Genomic DNA, 12,556 nt, shown 5'->3' on the forward strand with positions numbered 1-12,556 from the left:
AATACAAAAATGCAGGGAATAACTTGAAAAATTCAAACAATTTTATAAAGTTAATGAAAAGACAATATGATGTATGCTGAAAAAAACAACATTAAATGGCTTCTAAAGCACCTTGTCTTTGATATCTTTGATCTTTTGCCTGCCACTTTCCCATGCAGACAAGACCTTGCTAATGGCAGACGGAATCGGTATCTCAATAGCACCTTCAGTTATCCGAGTTTGTTCGATATTCATGCATGCCAGTAGAGCATCAAGAGCTTTAATAGATGAACCCCCACATGAATCCTTAGGGTCAACTTTCATTGCAAGTTGAAGAATGTGGGACCTTAAAAATTTAGTGGGTGAAGTACATAGTCATGGAGTAGGTTTCATAAGGTTCAATTTGGCCTTAACATATGAATCCTTCACGAAGGAGGTTGTGTTTTTATTACTATTTGTTTGTCAGCCAGTTAGCAAAACTACTCAAAGGCCTGTCGTCCAATTTTTATCAAATCTTCAGGATATCTTAGCAATGAGACAAAATCCGATAAAAATTTAAGCTGCATTTTCCATAACAAGTGGTAGCAATAAGAGGCTTTATCCACATAGTTGCTGATGAAGCAACTACTTTCACTGTGCTCATTGTTACAACTTGGTATAATGACAATAATTTTGCACGCTTAACTTTCAGAAAGAAAAACAATTTAAGTTATACACAGGATAAAGTATAAACAACAAAAAAACATAATTTGTAGTTCATCATAGTAAAATTACCTGCACATGGTTGCATGTTTTGTTACTGCAGAAAGGACAAGAGGCAGCAAAGCACTGGAGAGAGCTGCAGTTGTTTCAGGGTCTGCGGCACTGTCCATTGTTTTGATAAGCTTTGACCAGATGTGACTTTGAGCCAGGGTGGTCGCACATTCCACTACCATCAACTAAACACAAGATATAAACATTTGTTTTAATGCTGGAAGAACCTAGCTATAGCAAGTAAAAGACACAACCAAAACACTTAAGTGGTAATAGAGTTTGTTGGAAATGACATTAGTTTAGCATAGATCATGGGGCCGCAAACAGTTTGTTGGGTCCCACAGTTAAGGTTGCGAGAAATTTTTTAAACTTATTCAGTGTGACAGTATTGCTATCATTTAATCTGCTATCGCTATGTTGCAGTTGCTTCACGTATCTGCCTATAATCCTCACTGCTGGAACAGTTTGACAGTGCTATTTAGGAGGTGTATGTGTGGAAAAATAAGATTTCTCTGATTTTGAACTCTTGCAAAGGGATTTACTATTTAAACCAATCAGAGGGCAGCATGGTTGGTGTTGTTTTTTAGACTTCGGATGACCTAGCAGTTGGCACATTCCAGTTCCAGGTTGAATGCAGAATTTAGATAAAAATTGTCATTAAAAAGGGAGATATGTGTGTGTTTTTAGGCTAGAATATCTACTTTTCATTTTGGGCGTAACGAAAGTTTGGGATATGTGATTTTTTCCATACTTCAGTATGATATAGTCTCAGAGAAACCTAGTTTACAAGCAAACTTTCATCGGGCCCTGTGTGGTGTTTTTCAAGTGATTGCATTTGTATTAATTTTATTGCATAAAGAAATAAGTTCAGAAATTAGCCCCTTTTCAAACACATACGCCTCCTTTAATGTTTTCATGCTCAGAAAACGTTTAGGTCATGAGATTTTAGAACTAGTTTTTGTGGATTACGCCAAAAAATAATTGCTGACCCTTGACATGGAACACAAGGCCTGCATTAGTAGTGTTTATGCATTTTAAGCACCGAAGAGCAAAGTTAAAATTAATGATGATACCATAACTTGTTAGAAACACACCAACCAAATTACCTGCATTGCACTTGGAAAAGAATTATTGTCAGATTTTTCTGCATTAGCGATGAAATGTTTGCTTAGGTAATTTGTGGTTATCGCAACAATCGTCTTCAGTTTAAAATCCTTATCCTGAATGTTTTCATCGACGTTCAATGAGTTGGTTGAGACAAGATGAAGAGAAAATAAGGTCTCTGCAGCACTGCTCTGTGATCCTGATTCAACCCTATGGGCGACAACAAAGCAAAGTGTAACATCTTTTTTCTGCACGAAAACTTGACTCTTAGTCTTGTGCTGTTTTTTCCTTTCTTATGGAAGTAGTATTCATATGAAGTTTCATTAAATATAAATATCTAGACTTACATCTTTTTAAACCCATTAGAAGGCGGCAATGCCTTTGCAAGCCTCCAAGCTAACTGCAGACAATATCTGATAACTTCATGTGATGTTGTTTTGCCCCCATCAGCATCTGTTACAGAAAAAATTGGATAGGAACTTTCCTTCATAAAGAAATGTACTGTGTATAACTGTATATGCCTGTATATGCCATACCTGATTTTTCAGCTTTGCCATTTTTGCTTTCTCTTTTTTTACAGTTTTCAGCGTTTTCAAATGCAATATATGATCCAGCTTCAATGCACTTGATAGCAGATGTATAGAATTGGTTGTAACTATCCAAGTTATGCTGCAGGAGATGCAATGCCTAAAACGTTGAAACCAAGCACTGTTATGTCAATGTTCACAAGGTTGAAAACAGAATTCATTTCTTGAATTTTTTTTGATTTAATCTGTATCTGAAACACTAGCACAAATGCTGTATGCAGCATGGTTTCAAGAAAGATAAAATAACAACTATAACTAAAAGAAAACCATACTGTTTCATCAACAAGACTTTTCTTTGTTTCAAATGGATACATGGACTTAGAACTGAGTTCAAAGAAATGTGACGATTTGCTCTTCACCTAAAAAAGATGAGCAAAACATGTTACAAAAATCGAATTATATACAAAAGCATTCTATTCTAAAATTGGTGAAATGCGGTTCAAATTTTAATCACATATTTGATACTAACTTGATCAGAAGATTTTTCTTTTTCTTTTTCTTTATCAGAACTTGATTTCTTTGTGGAGAAAAATATATAATTTTCCTTGTCTTTTTTCTCAGGGGAGCTGATCTGCACCTTCGAAACACCCTCAAAATACGCAAACTTTTTGACCATGTCGTATTTTTGCCGAGTTGTCATGAAGTTATTTGATGACATCAAACCATGAATAGCGTAGAAATTCCAACGGACCTAACAAAAGCACACACTCAGTAAACTATCAGTTAAAACACGATAAACAAAAGCAGTCACCCCACTTTTGCGATGTTCACAATTTTACACAAGCAGAGCCAGGGTGGCAAAACTAAATGTCCTCTCAAATGCAAAATCACAACGAACTTGTTTTAACAGTTCTTCCGATGGGGAGGAGTAGTGGTGAAGAAGATACTCCAGCAAGAGAATAAGCCTGCTTGTAGATATCGGGTTATTCTTCGGAATCTTATCAACGGACGATGCCACCTACATGAATTGAAGACAATATACGGTTTGACTCTAATCATTATACATGACAAGGTTGGTAGGCGATCAAATATCATCTGTAAATATCACTTCCTATCGCCATACACATTAATGTTATGTAATATGAAATACTTCACAAAGTTTTTTAGTTTATGTATGAAATTTCAAATTACTCTTAAACTATGACACGTGCCTCTAGTTATTGTATAATGTATTAGTTTCAAGAGCCAAATGATTTAAAACAGAATTAACTACAAGATCATAATCATTGCTGCTCACATATTTCAAGAAATTTTCCTTTCCAACATCAGTAAGTGTGTGAAATAAGAACACTGCAAGCTGAAAGACTTCAACTTTAATGTCATCATTGATTTGGAATTCTGTGTTGGTCTATAATATAACCCATTTCGTTAACCCAATATCATACACCATTGATTCACTACTTGGCAGTCTAAATTGTATATTAACACCACATACAACTGCAACCTCTGATGTGGCTAAATGCTAACCTTGTAATAGTCAACAAGAGAGTTCATGAACTCAACGACCTCCGTGTTGTCAGTGTCATCAGCCTTTGCTAATTGTTGTTCTCTAATTATTGTCTGCAAAATAATTCATTACAATATAATAATACATAGTTTTACGCACTTCGCTTTCGAGAAGTATTTTATTACTGAATCAAGTTCAGTAGTGCACGTTACTTTTATTAAATAACTCTACATATATACTTTTGGTTTCGTTGGGTTCAATGGTGGTACTATTTAAATATATATGGCTGTTGATCATGGGTGGCCACAAATCAATATGAACGCCATCAAAAACCATGGCTAATATGACAATCATTTGTTTGCAAACACTTCCAGGCTGTAGCATGATGCAATAGACTTAAAACAAGAATAACTTCATAGTCCAACTGTAGGCTTAAATGTAAGTCGCTGTAATGACTTATTTGTATATTAAAACATGTTTGAATGATTGTTCAAACGTTCAGGTGCAAAAGCCATCATAAATGTTTTAACTTTAGGCTTCAAAACTTTTTTTAAGGATTTGAAACTTTGAATTTCAAAAAAAATGTGCTAAGCTAGGTTATTCCCGGAATACTTAACTATCTAATAAAATATATTTCTATAGACGACCAGCAGTATTTATTGAAAGGCTGTTAATGCTTAATAGTTATACAGATCTTAAAACATACATTATGTGTTTGAGAACTTAAACTGTTTAACACATGAACTGGCCTACTACATTCAGTAATTTTCATAGAAGCTAACATCATCTGAACAGAGTATAAACTTGATTAAGTCATTACTTTGAAATACATGTTGTTTTCAGATAAAACGACCTAGACATAAACAACAGGCAAGAGCAATAGGAAATGACATACATACTGTAAAATAACAAGCATACCATACCATACCATACCAGTGTAAGGTGTAGTTATACAAACACATTCATCTGTTACAGACTAGAACTGTATATATTCCCACAAAACAAAAATGTAAGTGCTGTTACCATGATAAAGCCAATCAGGCTTTAAAATCGTTTGGTTTATTCATAGCAAGCAATTATTACGAACCAGTGCAATACCCCCCACGAGATAATACAACAGATTTAATTTTAGAAAGTTAAAGTTGCCGGTAGTCGTTACGCCAATTTAACCAAACTTGTTAGTTACTAACTTGTGCTAAAACCGACAGAGCCATTGGACCCAGCTTCAGTTTACTACCCTCTTTCAGAGACAGGGGTACTGAGAGTATGATTTTGCCAATATTCTGCCGTCTTTCTGCATTAAATCCACCACAGGCCAATAATTTCTGGATAAGATCCATAAGCACAATACCTGTGTACAATATTTACTGAACAACCAAAATACATAACAAACTTTTAGACAACTAACTGAAGGCCTAAACAATAGACAGTTCCAACATTCTAAAGATTATTTTGGCAAAAGCAGCAAAAGATAACATAATCCAGGCTATTCTAAACTTACTTTCTGTTTCAACAACTATGCCAGCTCCATCCAGCATGGATAGCATAACTGAGAGTTTCTGAAGGAGTTTATCAGTAAGGTGCAGGCAAAAGTAATCTTTGACAAATTCATTATGAGAACAAGCAAAACCATCTGCCAGGAGCTTGAGCACAGCACAACAGTGAAGCATAATCTACAATAGAAGCTTTGATATTTCAACTCTGCCTAGAGGCTAGAAGTACCACATAAATTGTAACATTCTATTGGGCGTAAAGACAAAACTTTTTAAGTAACATTGTACAGTTGACAAATTTACCTCTTTTTCTGATAACAGCGGAAACATATTCTCAAAACAATCCAAATCATTGTGGCCTTTTGTTGCTTTAGACCTGCTCAAAATAGTAATATTAAGTACGAGTCTTCAGTGGTTTCAAGGGAAACTGTTTTGTTCCATTAACCTTACATAGAGGCCAGTGCTGTAACCAAGTCATTTGTTTAAGATTCGAGTCAAGTCAAGTCATTTGGGAAGTTGACTTAAGTCAAGTCGAGTCAAATTACTAATTGGATAAGTCAAGTCAAGTTTAAATATAATGCAAGTCAATAAATTAACAACTAAGATGTAGACTTGCTTTAAGTTTCTTTCCGAGACTTGAGTCAAGTCAAGTCATTTTAAGCATTGACTCGAGTCAAGTCAAGTAATTTAAAAACGTGACTCGGGTCATTACAACACTGATAGAGGCCCTAGTTGGTATACGGTAATATGGCTAATACATTACTTGTTAATTGGTGTATTTGTTTCCAGATATGGTAGTTGAGAAGCAGGAACAATACAGCTCTCTTGTACTGATGCTGAGCCAGCATCGTCGTTGTCTTCATCCCCTTTCATTAAGTCATGCATGAACTCTCCCAAGAGAGAAACCCCCTCTTTTGTATCATCTAAAGAGTAAAACAAAAAACTTTAACAAATGACCAGATGTACGACGATTCATGTTTTGATGTCTATGACAGTTTTTTTGTTGAAGTTAAACCAAATTGATAATAAAATACATCTAACATCATTTTCAAAAACCTGATTCATCTGAATCAACATCCATGCTACATGAGCCATCGTCAGTTGCATCATCGTCGTAATAACCAAATCCATCCTCTTCATCGGTAGAATCACTGGTTACTTTTATAGCTGCAGATAAGTTAGATATATGAAAAGCTAGCTTATGTCATCAAAGTTTGTTTAGGTGGGATTACTCTGCAATGGGTATTGTGTTTTAGTAAAACTAATTGACTTTCACCATCAGTTGTTGTTGTTGTTGTTGTTGTTTTTGCAGTTTTATGATTGTGAACTCTATCACAGCAGCTGTAGGCAAGATTCACCAGCAATTGCACAAGGTCACACTAACAAGTTGAAAAACGAATTACAAAAGTATCACTTTACATCAATGAAATACAAGGCATACAGTTACAAACCAAAGTAACACCGTTTAATAACTTTCGACCTTGCAGGCCTAGAGTTTATAGAGAATGCTAAAGTTACATTAAAAGTTATTTCTTTGAATAACATGACAAACATGAACATTAGGAACAGATTTCTTCCTATGCATTTGACCTCTGTAATCTGGAAACTTCGCTATTCGACTATGACACGAAAATTTAGAAATGGTAATGCCAAATGAATAGAAAAAACACTCCCTAATCTGGATTACAGCAAGTGTGACATATTTTATAATCCATACATCCAGTTTTCATACTTCTCACACTTCAATGTTTGTTAGAAGTGCAGTCATTGAATAATTTTCTAAATTACTTCAACCATTCATTTTTGATACAATAGAATCTTAGTAATAGTTTTTTCCCGTGCCTTAATCTAGTGTAGTCCTAAATACTCTTTTACAGAAATTGATTCAATACAGTTTCGTTCCTTTAAATTTGGCATTTTCTCTAAGTTGGCAAATTTATTTGTTACCTTTTGGTTGTTGACTGAGTCAAGTTCTATTTTATAGAGCTCATCAATAAACTCTGTGAAAAATCTTACTGTAGTATTCTTTCGATTTTAGTTATCCAGATCTCTCACTAAATTGACATTTTTTATGCCATGGTGGGAATTAACGAGGTCTGACTGTGTTATCAAAAAGCAGGTATTTCATCACATAACAAAATTATGTTTTCTACAGTTGCACAGCTTTATGTAAGGCCAAAAACGAAATTGGATAAAAAAACGGAGTGCAGATTTTGAACGCATTTTAAATGCCAGTGCACAGAGTACAAATGGGCAAAGATTTAGTTAATGCACTTTGGTGTGGATAAAACATATCCAAGAAATAATTTACGTAATAATATAACCTACGAAAAATATCGGTAACTATATGATACTTTAGTTATGTAATTATGAAAGTTTTAAAATTATTGTTAGCTATGCGCAACACTAGTCCCAAATGCTGAATTACTTGATGGGAGAGGAGTGTGAACTGGTAAGTGGGGTTGTGTTGAGTAGAAGAGGCAGTCCCATCTTGCTGTTTATTCTGCTTCACGTTCTGTGAGACGGAGTCACATTCCTTCAACAGGTCTTGAAGTTGCTCAACTAACTTAGTGGACAGTGATATCATGAGGGTTGAGCTACAAAAACCATCATGAATTAAATGTATTTAGTTTACTAACCATTAAAAGATGATTTTGCCACCGAGTATCAGGTGTAAATAATTGTAAAGACAAAATCACTGCAAAGTGTATGGTACTACCTACCTAAGTTTTCCTGCTTGCTGTTTGGCCTCCTCCGTTGAGTAAAGTTTATCAATAGCTTCAACACCTCGTAGCAGGTAGTAAGTTGCCACAAGTTGGAAATTATAATCAACTAATCCAGTGAAACGAGCTGATGCCTTTAAAGGGGTCTTCATTGCATCAAAAATGGTAATCTAAAATTTTACGTAAAATCACAATGCTGTAAGAAAACAAAACAAAGAGTTTCACATAACTGCTAAATACAATATGAATTTTTGATCTTACACTATCTTTAACAACATGTGCAGCCGCCACGTCTCTTATTTCTGTGGAGCGATCGGTCACAGTATCTCCTGTAATATGAACAGACATTTAGCAATAAAAGTCAAAATCAATCAAATTCTGATGTTTGAGTAAAAATTATATGCATTCTGACCAAGGTCAATAATAGCAATAGCAACAGCTACACTTATTCCAGCGCAGATACAAGTAAGCATCACATCAGTATGAGCAACCAGCTCATCTTTGTTAAGCAGATCAATAAAGGGAAACTTTGTTGCATCTAATATGAGCTTCATATTGCTTTGGAGGGGTCCAAGTCTACAAAAACAATTGCAAAGATATGAATCAAAACATTTTAAAATATCTATATATATATTTATACATACATATTAATTTATTGAAACAGGACATTGTAAATTGTAATAAATTTATAGAAGTAAAATAGCAAGAGTTTTGATTTTATATCGCTAGCGACTAGCTTCAGAAACAACATACCCATTTTTTACAGCCATAGCATCGTTCATAGACGTAGGCAATACCAGGCTTTTCTGTTCTTTGCAGCCAAAACTATGGCTTGCAGCACGGTGGCGCGCCACATATCTCATCAAATAGGGAAGATGCAGAAACGACTTAAACAGTGAATAACTGGCAGCCAGTTCCTGCAGAGCCCTGATGTTCATAGACTTAAGTTCTTCAGCTACATCTTTACCTTAATTTTTTTAAAGAAAAATATTAATTACGAGTTTATAAATTTAAATAAATACTTCAAGATTAAAGTGGTTTAAAACCTAGACATTCTTTTTAACAACTATGGTAACAAATGAACAGTAATATACATTGTACATAAAAAATTACCAGTGTCTATTAATGATAGTGACACATCATCCGCACAGTCGGTTGACAAAAAAGAGAACATGTCAGCAGCACTGAAAGCATCTTTTTTGTCTGTGGTATCTTGTGTGGTATCATCGGTGCTCTTACTAGCCTTCTCAGTTTGTCCAGCTTTGATAAAGTTAGGATTATTCATTAACTAAACTATTATAGAAATATTGTGGCAAACAATAGCCAACATACGAAAAAAAACTGCAACAGCCTGCTTAAAATAGGATAATGCCCATATAAATCACGTAAATTCACTGCCATTTTCAGCCTAAAACTGCAATTTTAGCATATTAGGCTTGTAATTAAAGTTTTTTTACTTGACCATGAACATATATCTGCACAAACATTGATTTCATACATCTTGCACAGTATTTACTATTCACAGTTCAAGGGTTAAACGTTTCTGAAATTAACATTTCACCATATACTGCATATCACAAGACAAGTCATAATCTTGAATTGCCTGCGATTAAAGTGCATTTATCAACGACTTTTTAGCATGAGCTCAAGACCAGCGTATAAAAACAGTGTCGCAAATTTAACAAAGTTCTTTAACTGCCAAATGACATTGCACTACTTAATTGTGACATCAACAAAAAGACAACTTACAGTGTGGGAACAGAATACCTGGAATCCAACCAAGGCATTACAAACAGTCACAGCAAATGTGTTGAAATGAGGCAACGAATTTAAACATTGAAACATGTTAAATGCTTCCTTTCAAAGAAAACGTTAACATCGTGTCTTTATTTCATTGTAAGTAACCATCCCTTTCATTTTCATATATTAATGCCAGGTCAAAACTCACAGCGTATTAGAACAACAACAAGGTTTACTTTACTTATTTTATGAAAAATGTTAGGCTAATCAAATTAAAGACAGACATCATTTCCAAAACAACGAGTTCAAGCCAAGCGAAACATCGAAAAATTAAACAACCAAAAGGTAAGTTTTAAGTTGTTTATCTCCTAAAAAGCATTCCAGTTACACCTAATGCCAATAATTTGTTCAATACCGCTAACCTACACACAAATATTTTTACAAGCATGATATAAGATAAGTTATTGTGCACCAAAAGTATTCTAATCATGCCGACTGTTAATCATCTTCAGTAATATGTTATATGTGCATTCCTTTCAAGCAAACATAGTTATAGTCTGATTAGCTTTGTTTCGAGGCCAGTAGCATCTGTGTTGTTTACCACTAGTATTTTAATTCAAGTAATATGAAACATTTTATAATGACTATAATGTTTTTTTCAATTCTACCATTAAGTCTACTGACTGTAGGATGGGCTTACATTTATGACTTCAATGTAGGCTTATAAACTGTTTTCTACAATGTTAAACTAGAAAGATACCGAAAAGGGGCATACTTGCTTCAACTGACTTCTTCACTGACATAGGAAGGCTTGCAGATTTTATCATGGCTGTATGAGTGATGACGTCAGAACGATGAAAATCATGCTCTCTACCTGTTTTAGACATACAAAATCTATTAACAAAACAAGCAATACACAAAATAACTACTTGTATATTTAAACATCAACTTGTTGCAGACAATAAAAGAAAGTGTAACTGCCTACTGCCAACAACATAACCAGAAAAATTTTTGTATTTGTATGAAGTCTTCATCTTCATGTAAGAAAACCATACCACACAAGCCTAAAATGATGGTGATGAAATTGTTTAGAGTGACAGCGCATTGAGCCACAGAATGGGAATCATAATTCACAATGCGATCCATGCAGAACTCGAGAATGATGTGACATGCTTCTATAGCTTGCCTGAGATGGTCTCGTGGTACTAAACAATTCATTGATCAAATTTTAAACAGAAAATACATAGAAAATAGATTCTGTTAATAACATGGATTATACCTTGCAGGACATTTTTAAACCCTGGATAATAATTTCATTATATAACATACCGGTACATAACAACTTACTAGCATCAAAATGCTGTGACAATGTATTTCCAGCTAATGCAAGAAAAGACGAGTAGAAACATTCGTGCATTGCACCATGGTCAAATATTTTTTGTTTGCTGAAAAAAAAAAACAATTACATATTCTGAGAGTTATTTGAAAGTTGAAAATATATAATTGCCCACGCTTAACTTAATTTACATTACATTACATTTTGTTGCAGATTTATGATGCACAGAAAACTAGGCAAAAATCCACACCTACCTGTGAATGATAGCTTTAACAACTTCACATGCATCTTTCGTAGAAAACTGTCCAGAGCCACCACTTAGTAGTGGCTGCACTGCTAAATCCCAATCAATCATAATTTGACCATAATAGGTCAAAGAAAACAATGTCAGAATGTGGGAAAATGATAGGCTTATGGCCTCTTATACAGGAAATCAGCATTAAGTTACAGGTAGAATTTAGATGCTTAACTTCGAACAACCTGATTCATGTTTAACATTCACACATTATTAGGTTACATACATCATTTAACCCAGTGGTGTTCAATCTTTCATGGTTTGTGGTCCCCTTACAGTGACCTTCAAAACACGTGGCCCCCTGCTCATCAATAAAAGATGTAGATTGTTGATTGCAAAACTCGTTTTACTTCACTAATGCGTGTGCAGTAACCTTCGCCCGCTAAATTTGCACAACAACCACAAAAACGTGTGTCTTGTTCTGCCTCATCTACCCCTACTACTACACTATAGCTCACTAGTGAAGCATCTGTTCATGGCCCCCGGTTGAGAAACCCTGATTTAGCCTTTCGACTGCCTACAGCAATGAGCTAACTGGTGGTTGGAGATCTGGCCCACCAAAGGTGGCACTTTCTTCGTTCAGAATTCAGGACTTGGACGGCCAGTTAACATTGGAGTGCAGCAAGCACAATGGTATGGTATCATGTAGGCTAGGCCTATTCTTTATCTTCAGACTGAGGAATGCCTTTGCAAGACTTAAATTAGAGGGATGATTCTTCGTTACTCAAATCCCGATTATCCACCTAGCCGATGTGTTATAGGGAGAAGTGTGGTATGTGTTAACGGCATGTTCGCACGAGACTTCTTAACATGCACGCCAAACTTTTTTGGGTCATTCCATTATATGAACATTGGTTGGAGTCATCCTACTTCCTTATTTACTTAAATGGTTCTATTCAATTTTCTAAGATGAATGGTGAAAATCTGACAAAAAATCTGATTAGGCCTAGTTGTTGTCAAGTTATGGGCAAAAACGTATAAAAAAAGCATAGCAATTTAAACATCCATACCAAATGATCAATCATGAACTACAGCGAAGTAATGCAAAACATTAGGTATAAAATCAGCAAACAAAACAAAAAATGATTAAGGTTGCAAT

At 34.9% G+C, this 12,556-nt stretch overlaps 1 protein-coding gene across 4 annotated transcripts in view; it reads right to left on the minus strand.

Annotated features, from left to right (window-relative positions):
- LOC143446798 (E3 ubiquitin-protein ligase UBR4-like) overlaps positions 1–11,642 on the minus strand; it is a 44,230-nt gene extending 32,588 nt beyond the window's left edge. For all 4 annotated transcript variants that reach the window (XM_076946604.1, XM_076946606.1, XM_076946605.1 and 1 more), the window contains exons 1-26: positions 11,417–11,642; positions 11,174–11,271; positions 10,882–11,031; positions 10,602–10,700; positions 9,200–9,346; positions 8,840–9,053; positions 8,499–8,662; positions 8,348–8,415; positions 8,087–8,256; positions 7,792–7,960; positions 6,640–6,742; positions 6,420–6,530; positions 6,127–6,286; positions 5,667–5,739; positions 5,372–5,543; positions 5,061–5,221; positions 3,891–3,983; positions 3,661–3,771; positions 3,262–3,381; positions 2,893–3,114; positions 2,696–2,782; positions 2,373–2,523; positions 2,184–2,289; positions 1,839–2,046; positions 754–917; positions 112–325 (exon numbers count right to left, since the gene is read on the minus strand). In XM_076946604.1, coding sequence (XP_076802719.1) covers positions 112–325; positions 754–917; positions 1,839–2,046; positions 2,184–2,289; positions 2,373–2,523; positions 2,696–2,782; positions 2,893–3,114; positions 3,262–3,381; positions 3,661–3,771; positions 3,891–3,983; positions 5,061–5,221; positions 5,372–5,543; positions 5,667–5,739; positions 6,127–6,286; positions 6,420–6,530; positions 6,640–6,742; positions 7,792–7,960; positions 8,087–8,256; positions 8,348–8,415; positions 8,499–8,662; positions 8,840–9,053; positions 9,200–9,346; positions 10,602–10,700; positions 10,882–11,031; positions 11,174–11,271; positions 11,417–11,517 — 3,636 coding nt within the window. In that variant the 5' untranslated portion in view covers positions 11,518–11,642. The remainder of the gene's footprint in view (positions 1–111; positions 326–753; positions 918–1,838; positions 2,047–2,183; positions 2,290–2,372; positions 2,524–2,695; positions 2,783–2,892; positions 3,115–3,261; positions 3,382–3,660; positions 3,772–3,890; positions 3,984–5,060; positions 5,222–5,371; positions 5,544–5,666; positions 5,740–6,126; positions 6,287–6,419; positions 6,531–6,639; positions 6,743–7,791; positions 7,961–8,086; positions 8,257–8,347; positions 8,416–8,498; positions 8,663–8,839; positions 9,054–9,199; positions 9,347–10,601; positions 10,701–10,881; positions 11,032–11,173; positions 11,272–11,416) is intronic.
- Positions 11,643–12,556: the final 914 nt, after the last annotated feature.

The sequence above is a fragment of the Clavelina lepadiformis genome, chromosome 2 (genome assembly GCF_947623445.1).
Source record: "Clavelina lepadiformis chromosome 2, kaClaLepa1.1, whole genome shotgun sequence".
In the NCBI taxonomy this organism is placed as follows: domain Eukaryota; kingdom Metazoa; phylum Chordata; class Ascidiacea; order Aplousobranchia; family Clavelinidae; genus Clavelina; species Clavelina lepadiformis.